At 38.2% G+C, this 19,273-nt stretch overlaps 1 protein-coding gene across 1 annotated transcript in view; it reads left to right on the top strand.

Moving 5' to 3' along the window:
- HMGA1 (high mobility group AT-hook 1) overlaps positions 1–19,273 on the top strand; it is a 93,342-nt gene that overhangs the window by 3,891 nt on the left and 70,178 nt on the right. Inside the window, exon 2 of the mRNA XM_053704731.1 lies at positions 8,554–8,659. Within this exon, the coding sequence (XP_053560706.1) occupies positions 8,564–8,659 (96 nt within the window). The 5' untranslated portion in view covers positions 8,554–8,563. The remainder of the gene's footprint in view (positions 1–8,553; positions 8,660–19,273) is intronic.

Genomic DNA, 19,273 nt, shown 5'->3' with positions numbered 1-19,273 from the left:
CACGTTCTTACTAATGTGGAAGAAAGAATTGGTAGGCGGTAGGGCTGCACGATTAAAGTGAAGGTAAAGTTTCAACTATCTCTATACACCATCAATTTAGTCGGTTAAAACATAATCGCCAACTTTTCTGAAAACGAATATATATTTATATGATAAAGATGTTTCAAATTACCCTACTGTGCCGTTCCTCACTACTCCCATCAGCCATTTCCTTATTTCATAATGAGTGACTTATAGAGCGGTCCCACCCGCTCTATACGTATATACAAAGCGTGTTCACGAGCAGACAAGGAACGCATGCGCATAGCGCCTACTGATTGCAATGCGCATGCAGTAATCAACTTTTTTTCTTCAGAGCACTTGCGGCAGTCTCCAACAATAATACAAAATGTTTTGCAATGCGCATGCACGAAACGGGCACACTTTTCCTAAAAGTATAACATAGAGATACTAAACACATGCGCAGAGGATACAGGAGGCGAATGACATTGATTTCCGGCCAGAATTTCAATTGGATAATAAAAAAAATGTGACATGGGAATTAAAAAAAGAAAAATCGGGTTGATTTTATGGATAGCCCAAATGTAAGTAACGATATAAATCTCAGTTTATACTTTAATTCATTTTTATTTTTTTTTAAATTACCATTCATTTAGGTTAAAACTCAAAACTACATAATGACATACAGTGAACTTTACCTTCACTTTAATCGCATATGCGTTTTAAAACCGTGATTAATCGCTGCGTTTTTAAAACTGCGAGTTCACAATTTTTTGCTAAATAAAAAAAATCCTCAGACCTGGCTGTAATGATTTTTTTGTGATTTCTTGCAAACCAGCTCCATCTAGTGGTTGCTTTTAGCACACATTTGTAAAATGGCTGTTTTTAACTTTCACTTTCTGTTCTCATAAGCAGCCGATCAATCTAGAAGTCTAAAAGCAGAGCACATGCAGGAATGAACAGGAGAAAAAGCCACTTATATATTTCCCCCTAGGGACGTCTGTAGTCTGAAACTTAGGGCATGTAAACATTATGGAACCTCTCACACAATCTCCTGCTCCTCTGATAAACTGCTCAAATACATAGCAGATGCAGTTAATCCCACAGCTCCCAAAAAGGCTAAAACTGCAGTCCCCTCTGCTACTGGGTTAACTGTCATTTGTTAATCATACCACTGTTAGAATGACTGTCCAAGAAAACATGACAATGTTGTGTCATAAGACCTAATAACTGGCTAGTGGTTACTATTTAATCACATCACAGGCAGCAAATTTTATTAACTATTTTGTGGTTTGTATTTTTGTGCTCAGTGTATTGGACATTGAGAAACATGTACATTAAAGGGACATAATACTCATATGCTAAATCACTTGAAACTGATGCAGTATAACTGTAAAAAGCTGACAGGAAATTATCACCTGAGCATCTCTATGTAAAAAAGAGATATTTTACCTCACAATTTCCTCAGCTCAGCAGAGTAAGTTCTGTGTAAAAAGTTATACTCGGCTGCTTCCAGCTGCAGGTAAACAAATTTAAAAAAATGAAGAAATGAACAGCAGCCAATCGGCATCAGCAGTGCTGAGGTCATGAACTCTTACTGTGATCTCATGAGATTTGACTTAACTCTCATGAGATTTCATAGTAAGCTTCCTTTACCTGATTGGTGAAATATGAGTGCACGATGCTAGTCCCTTCAGATGTCCCAGGACAAACACACTAAAATGCTGCTTAGAAATCCTTTACAATGGGAGGTGGCTATTGAGGAACTTTTGAGGTAAAATATCTTTCTTTTTTACATAGAGATGTTCAGGTGATATTTTCTAATCGGCTTTTTACAGCTATGCTGCATCACTTTCAAGTGTTTAACCCCTTAATGACCAAGGACGTACGCCACACGTCCTCAAAAAAAAAGACAGTTAATGACCGAGGACGTGTGGCGTACGTCCTTGGTCTGGAAAGCAGCTGGAAGCGATCCTGCACGCTTCCAGCTGCTTTCCGGTTATTGCAGTGATGCCTCGACATCGAGGCATCCTGCAATAACCCCCCTTGGCCATCCGATGCAGAGAGAGCCACTCTGTGGCCCTCTCTGCACCGGACATCGGTGGCCGGTATCGTTGGTGGGTGGGAGCAAGTCTGGGAGGCGGGTGGTCGGCCATCGATGTGCCGAGTGGAGGGGGGCGGGAGCGCGCGTGCACGGGGGGGCGCGTGCACGGAGCGGGAGGGAACCGCTGCACTACAGAAAATAAACTGGGAAAAGTAAAACCAAATAAAGTTTTTAAAGCTGTAAATAAACAGCTAAGGGACCTGGAAGGGGTGGGGGGTTGATCTTGGGGGGGGGGGGGGGGGGGGAAGCTACACTACAGAAAAGATCATTTAAAAAAATAAAAAGGCACATTTTTTTTTACTACACTGGGTACTGGCAGACAGCTGCCAGTACCCAAGATGGTGCCCATTAAGGCAGAGGGGGAGGGTTAGAGAGCTGTTTGGTGGGGGATCAGTGAGGCTGGGAGCTAAGGGGGGATCCTACACAGCAGCATATGTAAATATGCAAAAAAAACACAAAAAAAGCCCAAATATAGCTTTTATTTTAGTACTGGCAGAGTTTCTGCCAGTACTTAAGATGGCGGGGACAATTGTGGGGTGGGGGAGGGAAGAGAGCTGTTTGGGAGGGATCAGGGGGTCTCATGTTTCAGGTGGGAGGCTGAGCTCTACACTAAAGCTAAAATTAACCCTGCAAGCTCCCTACAAGCTACATAATTAACCCCTTCACTGCTAGCCATAATACACGTGTGAAATGCAGCAGCATTTGGCGGCCTTCTAATTACCAAAAAGCAACGCCAAAGCCATATATGTCTGCTATTTCTGAACAAAGGGGATCCCAGAGAAGCATTTACAACCATTTGTGCCATAATTGCACAAGCTGTTTGTAAATGATTTCAGTGAGAAACCTAAAATTGTGAAAAATTTAACGTTTTTTTTAATTTGATCGCATTTGGCGGTGAAATGGTGGCATGAAATATACCAAAATTGGCCTAGATCAATACTAGGGGTTGTCTACTACACTAAAGCTAAAATTATCCCTAAAGGCTCCCTACATGCTCCATAATTAACCCCTTCACTGCTGGGCATAATACACATGTAGTGCGCAGTGGCATTTAGCAGCCTTCTAATTACTAAAAAGCAACGCCAAAGCCATATATGTCTGCTATTTCTGAACAAAGGGGATCCCAGAGAAGAATTTACAACCATTTAAGCCATAATTACACAAGCTGTTTGAAAATAATTTCAGTGAGAAACCAAAAGTTTGTGAAAAAATTAGTAAAAAAGTGAACTATTTTTTGTATTTAATCGCATTTGGCGGTGAAATGGTGGCATGAAATATACCAAAATGGGCCTAGATGAATACTTTGGGATGTCTACTAAAAAAAAATATATACATGTCAATGGATATTCAGAGATTCCTGAAAGATATTAGTGTTCTAATGTAACTAGCGCTAATTTTGAAAAATAATGGTTTGGAAATAGCAAAGTGCTAATTGTATTTATGGCCCTATAACTTACAAAAAAAGCAAAGAACATGTAAACATTGGGTATTTCTAAACTCAGGACAAAATTTAGAAACTATTTAGCATGGGTGTTTTTTGGTAGTTGTAGATGTGTAACAGATTTTGGGGGTCATAGTTAGAAAAAGTGTGGTTTTTTTCAATTTTTTCCTCATATTTTATATATTTTTTTTTATAGTAAATGATAAGATATGATGAAAATAATGGAATCTTTAGAAAGTCCATTTAATGGCGAGAAAAACGGTATATAATATGTGTGGGTACAGTAAATGAGTAAGAGGAAAATTACGGCTAAACACAAACACCGCAGAAATGTAAAAATAGCCTTGGTCCCAAACGGACAGAAAATGGAAAAGTGCTGTGGTCATTAAGGGGTTAAACATTTGGGTATTATGGCCCTTTAAGATTCTGGAGTGTTAAACTTTAGAATGCAAAATGGTGTTGGTCATTTATAAGAAAATCGCAATTCCCCTTTTTTTTTTTTTTTTTTTTTTTGCCCTTATCGCCCAGCCTTAGTAGGCGGGTTGAAGGAAATAGTGTTGGGTAGGATTTAAATAAACACTATTTCAGTGCTGTTTAGATCAATGTGTCAAATTTCCATGTATGAAGACTGAAATGGGCAGGTCCCATATTTGACCCTGTAACTTCCCAAAACACCATTAAACCTGTACTTGTGGGACTTTGCTGTAAAACCTGTCAGAATTATGAATTAAACAATTACTAATGTGGAACAAATACAATTTCTTAATTTCTCACACTTGGATTTTGTTCATATAAATAGTTGTAAAAAGAAAGTCTTAATTGTCCTATAAAAAAAATCTATATAATTGTGTAGTGCACTTAATGTGAAATGTAATTTATCATTAAAAAAACCTAGATTTTAAGTTATGTATGTTCAGAACTTGGGACAGTTCCCTCCGTCCTTAAAGTGATTGTAAATTTAATGATTGTGCTGCACAGTATATAAAAATTACTCAAAACAGGGGTAACTTTAATCCATGAAACTTCTTAAATGACGCTTTATGTCAAATATTTACCATACAGTTATGATAAACATTGTGCCGTTCCTCCGCTCACATTTTACTCTATTTACATGATAGATGACAAGCTAGATGCCAAGTGGTGCATGCTGATTCGTCATTAAGCTAAAGTGTAAAATGCTGGCTGAGGAACGGCATGTTTACCATCACTGTATGGTAAATATTTGAGTGTCATTTAAAAAGTTTCATGAACTAGTTACCCCTGTTTTGAGTGATATATTTGTATATACTATGCAGCACAATCCTTAAGTTTACAATAACTTTAAGGTGTGTTTTTTAAATAAAGATACCAAGAGAAGAAAAATTGGTACTAGGAATAAATTAGAAAGTTGCTTAAAATAGCACACTATCTGAATCATGAGAGAATTTGGGTTTCATATCCCTTTAAGAGCCACCACCTAAAAAAATGTTTACAAGGTTAGTCATAAGGTAGAGGTTACAGTTGGTGATGTGAATGCACACATTTTTAGTAGCATGCCCCAAGGCAGAACATTCAGTGATCTGAGATGTTGTTGCAGGAAATGCATCATGTCTGCATAAAGAACAGGACTCGTGCAGGAACTGTTAGTTATTTAACTTTGCTTTGCTTTGGCTGCACTGTTTTCCTTGTCTAAGTGCATCAACAGCAAAGTGCTGTTTGAAGGGAACTGGCAATATGCAGTAGTGCTGCAAAGCAACAGTGCATTGATTGTGTACTGGCTCTCAGGTTATTTTCAAACCCACCCCTAGCGTTTCCGAGTCAGCAAAGCTTATGAGCAATGCACCTTTTTTTTTTCTACATTTCTGTTAGACCAAGAGAAAAGGAATAATTTATTCAACAGACATTTTACAATTTCTTTGTCTGCAGCTAATTTGCAATCCAATTTTCAACTGCTGCAATATATTAAACTATTGCTTTATTCTCCAGTTAATCAACACATTGCTGCTGAACTGGTGCTTTAGTGTAACTACCCAATTTAAATTTAATTTAAAAATAACTTGCAGATAATTTCATTTAAAAAATCTAATCGCAGGTTAGCATGTTTTATCTTTTTGGTTATCAACTAGAATTCAGAAATATGCTTCTGCTTCCACACTCGCCACTCCCAATAGATCAAGAAAAGGGGACTTAAATTTCTAATTTGTCAGAAAGGTATATTATTTTTTTTCTCCTCCTGATAAGAGATTAAATTTTGGGGCCAGTCCTATATCTGATCTCTGCACACTTTTTTTTTTTTACTTTTACATTCAATATGGAGTGTTCATATCTGTCTGGTCAGCACATTTTCATGGCCAGGGCCTAGACAATTTGGGGATTTTGGGTAAACTTTACATCAAATTTAGATGTAGTTTGATGGATAAAAGTGTGGAAGTTTCCATTGCAGCAGTCCTTCCTGAACTGGTTAAGTCTTTACCAAATGATTCCCTTTCCTAATATCGAGCAACATCTAGTTTTCTGAGTTTGACTTCAGTTACCAAAGGCCTTCCCTTAGACTACTTTTGGTCCCAGATAAACGGTTCAACAAATTGGGTTGTGGAGCAACATGTCAAAGCAATATGTGGGACGAAGGGATCTAGTTAGTTAAAACTTTGTTGTAAAAATGTATTGCCAACCCAGAGGCAGAATTTTTTTCACTTTCTACAATGAGATTTTTTTTTCATTGAGTTTTTCTCTGCAGGTCATTTTAAGTAAAATTCAATTTCACGTTAGGAAGTTGCACTAAAGCACCAGTTCAATTGCAATGTGTTGGTTAACTTAAGAATAAAACAATTTTAATGTGTTATAATATAGTGCAGTAGTTGAAAATTGCATTGCAAATTACCTGCAGACAAAAAATGAAACTGTAAAATGTCTCGCATAAATTGGTTTCCTTTTCTCTGTCTAACATAGAAATGTAGTAATAAAAAAGGTGCAATGCTCATAACATAACACTGGGAAAGTCTAGGGGAGGGTTTGAAAAAAAAAAATTGAAAGTAAATCAATGCACTGTTGCTTGCAGCGCTACTGCATATGACTTAACTTCAAACGGCACTTTGCTCTGGGTGCACTGTGTAAAGGAAAACTTAGTGCAACCAGAGCACAACTCTGTTTGAAGACAACTGTAATGTGGAGCAGAGCTGCAAAGTTAAAGCACTAACAATACTTGCATGGGTTCTGTTTCTGCAGACATGCTGCATTTTCTGCGATGGCATCTCAGATCACTATGTTCTGCCCTGGGGATTGCTAATAGTGCCCAGGGACACTGATAAGGTCGTCTAAAAAGACTGCCATTTTTAAGGCATATAGTCTTAAACATTATCAATCCAAAGAGGGCTCCCTGCTCATTCTATACTCCACTTCCTGGATAGTGTAAGCAGATGCACCACCTTTGTCAGGCAGAAGTTTGGAAGACCGTGCACATTTTTCTCACTTAAAGTTGTATGTCAAATGAGCTTCATCAGCAAAGCATGACATATACTAATTTTTGCTTTTGTTACTCAAGGTTTATTTTGAAGCACATCTCTATTTTTTCCAGTTTAACAGTGCTTAGCACTCCTCTAACTGAGTGTTAGCTAGAGTAAGCCAAGACAATTGAAAATTAAATGAGAAATTCAGAAATGTGTGCATCTTGGCTCCTATCCCTAGTTAAATAGCTCACCAGAATCCCTTCCATACTTTTACTGTTAAGATTTACTAAGAGCAAAGGTATGTGTAAGAGGAGCCACCTTGAAGGTGGTAATGGGGTAAGTCCATTCTGTCCATTTCCCCTCTAATGCAGATTTCACCATCTTTGGTTAGAACCTAGCTAATAGCACACATTTTGGACTTAATTTCTAGTTTGTTGCTATAAATGTATATAATCTTCCTAACTTGTTTGGAAAATTTCAACCTGATATGTTCAGAAGTTTGTCATTTGGCACAATCCTAATTACGCTAAATAGAACTGCATTTATTTTTCATGAAAAAAGTTGTGTCCAAAAGAATCTACCAGTAATGTCATGAAGTGCCGACCAATCGATCACAAGACTAACATTTTTCTCAGTTGTGTGTTGCAACTTTCATTCATACATATACTGTTTTCTTTAAACAAAGGGATAAATACTCTAAGAAAAGCAGAATGTATATGAATAGTGTTCTATACAGATACTGTCAGGTTTATCACTCTTGAACAAGATAAATTACAGATTATGATCAAGATTTTTGGTGATAGTCCACTAACTATTCCTGGTTTTGATGGATGCCTCCATCTGCTGGACAGGTAATGTTGGGAAAGTTTGGTCTTATCAAAGGGAAATTAATTTTTTTTTTTAAATCTTTCCTCATACATTTTAAAACTATTTTCCAATGTACTATTATCAATTTTGCTTAATTCTATTAGCATATTTTGGGAGCTAGCTGAACATATCAGTAAGCAAATAGCCAGAGGCATATTTGTGCTGCCATTAACAATCATCTAGCTCCTAAGCCTACCTTGGTATGATTATCAACAAATGATAACAAGAGAACTAACCAAATTAGAAAGTTTTAAATATATACTCCAAATCATGGCATGAGTTTCATGTCCCTTTTAATGTTTGTCAATTGTAATAAGAAATATTAGATGGCTGCATTCTACGTGTTGTATATCATTAATTCTTGCTATTTATGCCATTTTAGAAACTTGTATGTTCATACCCTTTGCTGCTTCTCTAATCTTGTATACATCAGTTTTAGTGATTCAGTGCAAGATTTAGTCCCTGTTAAATGATCAAAATTGCTTACAAACTTCACGAGAAAGTAGCCCTTATCTAACAAATAGGCTGTCTCAATATGTAAATTTAGATTTTTAGGGATGAATCTGAACTGAAATACTAAATGGTTCTTGGGTGACTTATTGACTTTGCACCTATATACCATCATGTGCATTACAGGCTCTTAACTCTATACATCTGAGTATCTTCCTGACCTTGTCTCACTAGAAACCTAAATATTTTCTTTATCTCTTTTCTAGAAGAAGAGACATGAGTGACTCCAAAGCTAAATCTGCATCTAAGGATGCATCTGATGGAAAGGAGCCTGAAAAGCGCGGTAGGGGTCGTCCACCGAAAAAGCCAAAGGTGGGAACAACTATTTTAATCTCATGGACTTTTTTTACAGTATTATACTTGGGCCCAGTTAACATTGATGTAAACTGGTGGTAGCGTAAAACTTAGCAGTAGACATTAATACGTATTGATTTATACATTTACAGCTGCAATGGAGACTATACCTTAAAGCAGTATTCTCCCCAAGACCTTTTTAGCTGGTCCACCACCCGGCTGAGTTTTCTGACTGGTTAACATTTTAGCAAATATTAAAGCAATTGACAGTATATACAAAGGGTCTGCTAAACAGGGATACTTTCATTTGTTAATTTTTTATATTTTTTTTAGACTAGTTATTGGTAAAATATTTACCATTTTGTGAAGGTGAACATACTGCTGTTCCTTCACCCGCATCTCATCCATCTGAGTGATGACTAATCTGGCTACATCCAATCGGTTGTGTGCCCCACATGGACTCCAGCTCATGGGTGCACATAATTGGATCAAGCTGGATTAGTCATACTTCAGCTAGATGAAGGATGAGATGCGGGCAGAGGAACAGCGGTATGTTTACCTTCACAAAATGGTAAATAACGCATCATAGAAAAGTAATGAATTAAAGTTCCCCTGTTTTGCAGTCTGCAATGCAGACTAATTGTATATACTGTGTTAACTTTCTTTAACTACTGCCATCCCTTTAAGCTAAAACTAGCCAATATTAATAATCCATTTTATCGCACAATTGATCAAATACATTTTTATTCATGTATTTTTCATATAGGAGGGGAGAGTCCACTAGCTTGTTACTGATGGGATATACATTCCTACCAGGAGGAAGCAAAGTTTCCCAAACCTCAAAAGCCTATAAATACCCTGCCCTTCTCACTCATGCCTCAGTTTAAAAACTTTGCCTCCTAAGGAGGTGTTGAAGCATGATATGCTTGATTCTTCAGTGAGCATATTGAAGCCAAGTTCTAAGCATATTGAAGCCAAGTTCCTCTAAGTAGTGTTAGGCAATACTCCCTTCACATAACTCAGACACCATGTTTTCACCTATGGGAAATCTATTCATAAGGCTCCCTGTAAAATCGGTTGCAGGGATTCATCTGATGCCCCACTTTACAGGTAGACTTACTCCTCTTCCATTACCTCTTAATATGTTTCAAGACTGGTTTGGCTGTTGAAGGGTGTTTTATGTGATATAGATATACTTTTTTTTTTTTTTCTTTTTTTTACTCCGCTATGGAAGGCACTTTATTTGTAAAGTTATAAATGTTTATCAATATATTTTGGCCATGAGACAATTTGTTTATTTCTCCTTAAGGGTCATGGATACAGCATCAGTATGTGAAACATTGCTTAAAGTGTTTGGCGGCTAGTTACTAAGATTTAGTGTACTATATTAATGCTTACCTTTAGGCCTTTTTTTTTTCCTCTGCATTCACAGGTTTTTTTTAAAAGCTTAGATGCCTTTTTCAAATAAAGATAGCAAGAGAACAAAAAAATTAATACAAGTAATTTAGAAAGTTGCTTAAAATTGCATGTTCTAGCTGAATCATGAAAAATGTTAAGTGTCCCTTTAAATAACCCTTCCCCATCCCCCAGTCATTCTTTGCCTTTCCTCACAGGAGGATGGCAGAGAAGTGTCAGATTTAGGAGGGGGTATTTGCCCTTCGATATGGGACTGGAGTTTTAAGTAATCTTGTCAGCCTCAGTGAGAATTGACAAGTTAGTCTGGAGTTGTTGGGAGATTCTTTCTGCGAATCCAGACTGCCTAACGGCTCCTTAAGCAATCATTGTTGACAAGTTTCACTTCCTGCTCGTCTTCACTCAAGTCCATGTCAGAAGCGATGCTACAAGACTGTCACACTTGAGAGTCTTTGTTTGTTCCACAGCATGGATTCTGGTAAGAGCGTTTCAATTTTTAGGTATGTTGAAAACACTAGGACAGGGTCATTGTGGCTACTTTTATCTTAATAGAATCATGGGTTAATATCTCCTGAGGGGGATTATTAAACAGTGGGGATTAATCAAATGTGTTTTGATGTTTTGAGTTCATTGGGCTCATAGACTGGTTTGTGGCTGGATCGCACAGGTTTTTACTTTCACTTTGAACGCTGCGTAGCTTGGCACACTTTCTCATAGGGACGGTCCTCCCTTGTGCACTACGTGACCAGGAGTAGTCTCACTTTAATGTCCCATTCCTGACCGAGCTGGCTGTCAGACTTGTGGTGGTTTGTTTGTTTTTTTAGTATATATGTGCTGTTTCATGTAATTGGCAAGAGTCCATAAACTAGTGACATATGGGATATACAATCCTACCAGGAGGGGCAAAGTTTCCCAAACCTCAAAATGCCTATAAATACACCCCTCACCACACCCACAATTCAGTTTTACAAACTTTGCCTCCTATAGAGGTGGTGAAGTAAGTTTGTGCTAATATTTCTACGTTATGCACTTCAGCATTGTTGAAGCCCGATTCCTCTGAGTACAGCGAATGTCAGAGGGACGTGAAGGGAGTATCACTTATTTGAATACGATGAGTTCCCTTTCGGGGGTCTATTTCATAGGTTCTCTGTTATCGGTCGTAGAGATTCATCTCCTACCTCCCTTTTCAGATCGACGATATACTCTCAATATACCATTACCTCTACTAATAACTGTTTTAGTACTGGTTTGGCTATCTGCTATATGTGGATGGGTGTCTTTTGGTAAGTATGTTTTTTATTACTTAAGACACCTCAGCTATGGTTTGGCACTTTATGCATTTATATAAAGTTGTAAATATATGTATTGTACTTATATTTGCCATGAGTCAGGTTCATGTGTTTCCTTCAGCAGACTGTCAGTTTCATATTTGGTTAATTTAAACATTTTAAGAAATTTATTTCTTACCTGGGGTTAGTTTTTTTTTTTTTTCAATTGACTACTTCTTGCTATTGCGGAAATTAGGCCCGCGGGTGCGTCAAATGCTAAACTATATTGCGTTTATGACGTTTCACGTGGCAGCATCATTAGTGACGCGAGTGTCATTTCCGGTAATTTTTTGCGCCAAAAAAGTTTACGTTACGTTGTGCGTCATACTTGGCGCCAAATTCTTTTCATTATTTCAATACCCCATTGATGTTTGCCTCTTGCTTTTTTCTCTATCAGAGGCCTATGCTTTTGCATTTTTTCCCATTCCTGAAACTGTCATATAAGGAAATAGATCATTTTGATTTATAATTTTTTTTTTCTCTTACATTGAGCAAGATGTCCCAATCTGATCCTGCCTCAGAAGTTTCTGCTGGAACATTGCTGCCTGACATCTGTTCTACCAAAGCTAAGTGCATTTGTTGTAAAAGTGTAGAAATTATTCCACCAAATGTCATTTGTAATAGTTGTCATGATAAACTTTTACATGCAGATAGTGTTTCCATCAGTAATAGTACATTGCCAGTTGCAGTTCCTTCAACTTCTAATGTACATGATATACCTGTAAATTTTAAAGAATTTGTTTCTGATTCTATTCTGAAGGCTTTGTCTGCATTTCCACCTTCTAATAAACTTAAAAGGTCTTTTAAAACTTCTCATTTGGCTGATGAAATTTCAAATGACCAGCAACATAATAATTTATCCTGATGAGGATCTATCTGATTCAGAAGATCCTTCCTCAGACATTGACACTGACAAATCTACTTATTTATTTAAAATGAGTATATGCGTTCTTTATTAAAAGAAGTGTTAAATACTTTGGATATTGAGGTAACCAGTCCTATTGACGTTCAGTCTAATAAACGTTTAAATGCTGTTTTTAAACCTCTTGTGGTTTCCCCAGGGGGTTTTCCTATTCCTGCTATTTCTGATATGATTTCTAGGGAATGGAATAAGCCAGGTACTTTTATTCCTTCAAGGTTTAAAAAAATTGTATGCTTTACCAGCAAAATCTATAGATTTTTGGGAAAAGATCCCCAAAGTTGATGTGGCTATTTCTACTCTTTCTAAACGTACCCCTATTCCTATGGAAGATAGTGCTTCCTTTAAGGATCCTTTAGATAGGAAGCTTGAATCTTATCTAAGGAAGGCCTATTTATATTCAGGTCATCTTCTCAGACCTGCTATTTCTTTGGCTGATGTTGCGGCTGCCTCAGCTTTTTGGTTGGAGAATTTAGCGTAACAAGAATTGGATCCTGACATATCTAGCATTGCTCGCTTAATGCAACATGCTAATTTTATTTGTGATGCCATTTTTTATATTAAAATTGATGTTAGATCCATGTCTTTAGCTTTATTAGCTAGAAGAGCTTTGTGGCTTAAATCTTGGAATGCTGATATGACATCTAAAACTAGATAACTATCTTTCTTTCCAAGGTAATTTATTTGGTTCTCAGTTGAATTCTTTTTCAACTATTACTGGAGGAAAAGGAGTTAGGTTTTTTTTTTTTATCCTGAGGCAAAAAAAAGAAAGGGTAAATCTAAGGCTTCTAACCGTTTTCGTTCCTTTCGTCAGAATAAGGAACAAACTCAATCCTCCAAAGGAATCTGCTTCCTGTTGGAAGCCTTCCTCTAATTGGAATAAATCCATGCCATTTAAGAAACCAGTCAGCCCCTAAGTCAGTATGAAGGTGCGGCCCTCATTCCAGCTCAGCTGGTAGGGGGCAGATTAAGGTTTTTCAAGGATTTTTGGATAAAATCTGTCCAAAATCATTGGATTCAGAGCATTGTCTCTCGGGTATCGAATAGGATTCAAAGTAAGACCTCCTGTGAAAAGATTTTTTTTTCTCACGCATCCCTGTAAATCCAGTAAAAGCTCAGACTTTTCTGAAGTGTTTCAGACCTGGAGTCTTCAGGGGTAATCATGCCAGTTCCTCCTCAGGAACAAGGTTTGGGGTTTTATTCAAACCTATTCATTGTACCAAAGAGAAAATTTGTTCAGACCAGTTCTGGATCTGATCATTTTGAATTGTTATGTAAGAGTACCAACTTTCAAGATGGTGACTATAAGGACTATTCTGCCTTTTGTTCAGCAAGGACATTATATGTCCACAATAGACTTGCAGGATGCATTCCTTCATATTCCGATTCATCCAGAACACTATCAGTTTCTGAGATTCTCTTTTCTAGACAAGCATTACCAATTTGTTGTTCTTCCATTTGGCCTAGCAACAGCTCAAAGAATCTTTTCAAAGGTTCTGGGTGCCCTACTATCTGTAATCAGAACAGGGTATTGCTGTGTTTCCTTATTTGGACGATATCTTGGTACTAGCTCAGTCTTTACATAGTGCAGAATCTCACACAAATCAACTAGTGTTTCTTCGGAAACATGGTTGGAGGATCAATTTACCAAAAAGTTCCTTGATTCCTCAGACAAGGGTCACCTTTTTAGGCTTCCAGATAGATTCAGTGTCCATGACTCTGTCTCTAACAGACAAGAGACGTTTAAAATTGGTCGCAGCATGCCGGCACCTTCAGTCTCAGTCATTCCCTTCAGTGGCTATGTGCATGGAAGTTTTAGGTCTCATGACTGCAGCATTGGACGCGACCCCTTTGCTCGTTTTCACATGAGACCTCTACAGCTTTGCATGCTGAATCAATTGTGCAGGGATTATACAAAGAGATCACAATTAATATCCTTGAATCCCAATGTACGACACTCTCTGACATGGTGGATAGATCACCATTGTTTGGTTCGAGGGGCCTCTTTTGTTCGGCCAACCTGGACTGATCACAACAGATGCGAGTCTTTCAGGTTGGGGAGCTGTTTGGGGATCTCTGACAGCACAAGGGGTTTGGAAATCTCAAGAGGCGAGATTACCAATAAATATTTTAGAACTCTGTGCAATTCTCAGGGCTCTGCAAGTTCCTTGAAAGGACAAATCTCTGCTGTTTCTTTTCACAGAAAGATTGCTATACTTCCTGATATTCACTGTTTTGTACAGGCTTTAGTTCGTATTAGGCCTGTCATTAAATCAATTTCTCCTCGGAGTCTTAATTTGGTTCTGAAGGCGTTACAGGCTCCTCCATTTGAGCCTATGCATTCTTTGGACATTAAACTTTCTTGGAAAGTGTTTCTTTTGGCTATCTGCTCTTTCTTGTGAGTCCTTTTCTGATTTTTCATCAGGATAATGCAGTTTTGCTGACTTCTTTTCAATTTTTACTTAAGGTTGTGAATTCTAACATTAGTCGAGAAACTGTTGTCCTTCCTTATGTCCTAATCCTAAGAATTCTTTGGAGAGATCCTTACATTCTTTGGATGTGGCAAGAGCTTTGAAATATTATGTGTAAGCTACTAAAGATTTCAGGAAGACTTCTAGTCTATTTGTTTTATTTTCTGGTCCTAGGAAAGGTCAGAAGGCTTCTGCTAGTTCCTTGGCTTCTTGGTTGAAACTTTTGATTCATCAAGCTTATTTGGAGTCGGGTCAGGCCCCGCCTCAGAGAATTACAGCTCGTTCTACTAGATAGTTTCCACTTTGTGGGCTTTTAAGAATGAAGCTTCAGTTGATCAGATTTGCAAAGCGGCGACTTGGTCCTCTTTGCATACATTTACTAAATTCTACCGTTTTGATGTATTTGCTTCTTCGGAAGCAGTTTTTGGTAGAAAAGTTCTTCAGACAGCTGTTTCAGTTTGATTCTTCTGCTTTTGATTTAAGTTTTTTTTTCTTTCAAAGATGAGAAACTTATTTTTGTTATAAGTTGTGGATTAATTTTTTTTCAGTGGAATATGGCCATTTTTATTTTTATTCCCTCCCTCTAGTGACTCTTGAGTGGAGATCCACATCTTGGGTATTGATATCCCATATGTCACTAGCTCATGGACTCTTGCCAATTACATGAAAAAACATAATTTATGTAAGAACTTACTGATTCATTTCTTTCATATTGGCAAGAGTCCATGAGGCCTACCCTTTTTTTGGTGGTTATGATTTCTTGTATAAAGCACAATTATTTCCAAATTTCCTTTGATGCTTTCTACTCCTTTCTTTATCACCCCACTGCTTGGCTATTCGTTAAACTGAATTGTGGGTGTGGTGAGGGGTGTATTTATAGGCATTTTGAGGTTTGGGAAACTTTGCCTAAAATATAGTGTAAATACCTCAAATTTTCAAAATAAGTTCTGTTTTAGAGGAAATAAAAGAAATCTAACATCTTCAAACTTATGTTTTGGAACATTCCATAGATATATGACTATTACAGCGTGTATGAAGTTGAGGAATGTCATAGTGCTAGTTTTAATTAAGGTTGCGGTACATGCAAGATAAACCGCTTAGGTAGCCCTACCAAACGGGTAGGTACATTATATATGAGTGGGGGAGGGGGGAGGTGGTCATTCAGATGTGGCAGATAGTATTGACCACAAGCCATGGGCGTAGAGTAGCTGATGATGAGAAATAGTGATAAGAATAAGACTCATCGTGTAAGGAGACTTAAAAAAAATTAAGTCATTTGGCGTCAGCTAGAGTGGGCTATGATATGGATATGTACATCATGGTGGGGGAGAGAATCAATTTTAATAGAAATTTGTAAATAAACCTTGAGGAGACAAACAGTTTAAATGCTCATAAATGGGAGCTGATTAGATGAAAGCTCGTTAGATATGGTGTGAGTTGGAAAAGGAGACATACTATACATACTCACTGTGTCTGCTTTTAAAATTTTTTTAACAATATACCTGGGACCCTTTTATAAAATAGAAGCATCTCTAACACAGAATAATTGTTATCACGGCTTAGAGCAAGAACCAGAACTCTTCTGCATAGCCATACACTTGTATATTTAAGGCGCCACGCTGCCCCGGCCGCAGGCAGCACTGCACCCTAGTTAAAAGCTATGTCCAACTCCAGGGGTAAGAGTCAGCAAAAGGCCATTGATGGCAAGCTTTGTTACCTACTGACTATCGTAGCAGCACACCCTGCTCATATTCTGGTACATTGAGCAGGAATTATACTAATAGGGATGACTGCTATTACAAACAGCAACAAACAATATTAAGAAGATTTAGAGTGTAGCTATGCCAAGCTATATCAATAGTTAAAGCTGGGAAATAATAATTTTAATACCCTTTATGTTGAAAGGATGATCTAAGCTTAAGGGTTCATTAGTTTCACTAGGTGATAAGTTGCCATAAAATGCAAGCTAATCTAGTAAACATACTCTAAGGTTCCGTTCCTATCCATTTTACTTAACATCCTCTCTTGGAACAAACATTACTGTCATATAGTACTTAAATCCTGTGAAAAAAGAATAATTTAAAAAGGGCAACAAGCACGCGTACTAATAACCTGTAAGAAAACAAATGGTAAAGCATAGACAAACCAAACATGGCAAATAAGTCAACAGTGCCTCCCAACCTGTAGGCTGTAATACAAGACATCCTAGGTCATTAATAGTTTAAGCAGAAATCTCACACGTAGCTGAATACAGATAATAGTAATACACACAGTAATACATTTAACATCAACCAATCTGATTGTCATTCGTTCACAGAGTTATGTTATTACAATCTCAACATAAAACAAATTTGAACTTTTGAATAACATACGTGTCAAACTGAAAAAATTAGCTAATATCAGCCAGTCCAGGAGGCCTTGCTTAACCGGGCACACTATTGAGAAATAAAGGAACATAGCGCCCATACTAAGTGTCCAGAGTTACATATTTTTAACCGATACCGTCTTTTTGGCGCATCAGGGGGAGAGAGGGTCGCACAAACCAGCATAGTAGATTAACACTTTTACTCCTGCGGTGGGCAGTATTTTTATCCGGTAAGTCACAAGCAGAGAACGGCTCAGGAGAAGGATAGAGATATAAGTCCTGTCGGGTCACTGCTCTCCTCACTTGCACAAGACTTTGCTGAACTGGCTTTGTATCTTGCGGTGTTACCTCAGCTTCAGTGACAGACTGGTCCACGGATATGCCTAGGGAGTGCTTGTTTTCCTGGTGTGGTCTGCTTTGTTGCCAGGTATTAATAGTGAACATACTATTACAGATGTGCTCACATCTCGACCCTCCATAGAAGTGTGGTAGGTAGTAAGCGCCGCGGCTTCACAGCACTATCCCTGTCTTGAACGCTTAGGATATATTCAGTTGAGACGGGCTGCCGGGTTTGATGGGAGGTTATGTGAGGATGGTGGTTAAGCGAGTCGCCATGTTGGGCTGGGTCAAGCGTGCGGAACAAGGTCCCATGGATTAGTTTACCCCTGGCGGCACTCTGATCCAAAATTGTGATGGGGTTAGTTAGGCTTAAGGTAACCTGCTCAGGGGCGTTAGCTGGACTGCAGCATCTAGAGTGTTGCTTCCATTCTGGTGAAGTGCTCAGATATGAGCTGCGCCACATCTTCCACCCAAAAGTTCAGGGCCTCTATCCTGGCCATGGTGTTATAGAGCCTCTGTTATCCGGCAATAGTCACTGAATAGCTTATAGGGACTCGTAGGATTAGTAGAGGACAAGGGATACTCCAGTTGTGTGAAAAAATTGGGTCCCAAGGGTAAATAAGCAAGATTTTAATCGTATTAGAGCCGAGAGCTCTATGCATGGACGTCTGGTTCCCTTGAGAGTTGGCTCCGCCCCCATAGGGAAATTATTTTTCTCTTAAGTGTATCCAGTCCACGGATCATCCATTACTTGTGGGATATTCTCCTTCCCAATAGGAAGTTGCAAGAGGATCACCCACAGCAGAGCTGCTATATAGCTCCTCCCCTCACTGCCATATCAAGTCATTCTCTTGCAACTCAACAAAGATGGATGTAGTAAGAAGAGAGTGGTGTATTATAGTTAGTTTCTTAACTTCAATCAAAAGTTTGTTATTTTTAAATGGTACCGGAGTGTACTGTTTCATCTCAGGCAGCATTAGAAGAAGAATCTGCCTGTGATTTCTATGATCTTAGCAGAAGTAACTAAGATCCACTGCCGTTCTCACATATTCTGAGGAGTGAGGTAACTTCTGAGGGGGAATGGCGTGCAGGTTTTCCTGCAATAAGGTATGTGCAGTTAACATATTTCTAGGGATGGAATTTGCTAGAAAAATGCTGCTGATACCGGATTAATGCAAGTTAAGCCTTAAATGAAGTGATAGCAAAAGGCTTCAAAGTCGTGTTTGAGGAGGGTAAAAAACCGGCAGTTGTTGTGACTGTTTAAAAAAGTTTGTCATTTATTATTTTTTTTTAAGGGGTTAATCATCCATTTGCAAGTGGGTGCAATGCTCTGCTGACTTGTTACATACACTGTAAAAATTGTAAAAATGTCAAAATTTGTTTCTCTTAAAGGCACAGTAACGTGTTTTTTATATTGCTTGGTAACTTGCTTTAAAGTGTTTTCCAAGCTTGCTAGTCTCATTGCTAGTCTGTACAAACATGTCTGAAACAGAGGATACTTGTTCATTATGTTTAAAAGCCATGGTGGAGCCCCATAGGAGAATGTACTAAATGTATTGATTTCACCTTAAACAGTAAAGATCAGTCTTTATCTATAAAAGAATTGTCACCAGAGGGGTCTGTCGATGGGGAAGTTATGCCGACTAACTCTCCCCATGTGTCAGACCCTTCACCTCCCGCTCAAGGGATGCACGCTAATATGGCGCCAAGTACATCAGGGACGCCCATAGTGATTACTTTGCAGGACATGGCTGCAATGATGAAGAATACCCTGTCAGAGGTATTATCCAGATTGCC

The sequence above is a fragment of the Bombina bombina genome, chromosome 3 (assembly GCF_027579735.1).
Source record: "Bombina bombina isolate aBomBom1 chromosome 3, aBomBom1.pri, whole genome shotgun sequence".
In the NCBI taxonomy this organism is placed as follows: Eukaryota; Metazoa; Chordata; class Amphibia; order Anura; family Bombinatoridae; genus Bombina; species Bombina bombina.
The sequence above is the reverse complement of the archived record's forward strand: the minus strand, read 5'-3'. Positions and strand labels throughout refer to the sequence as shown.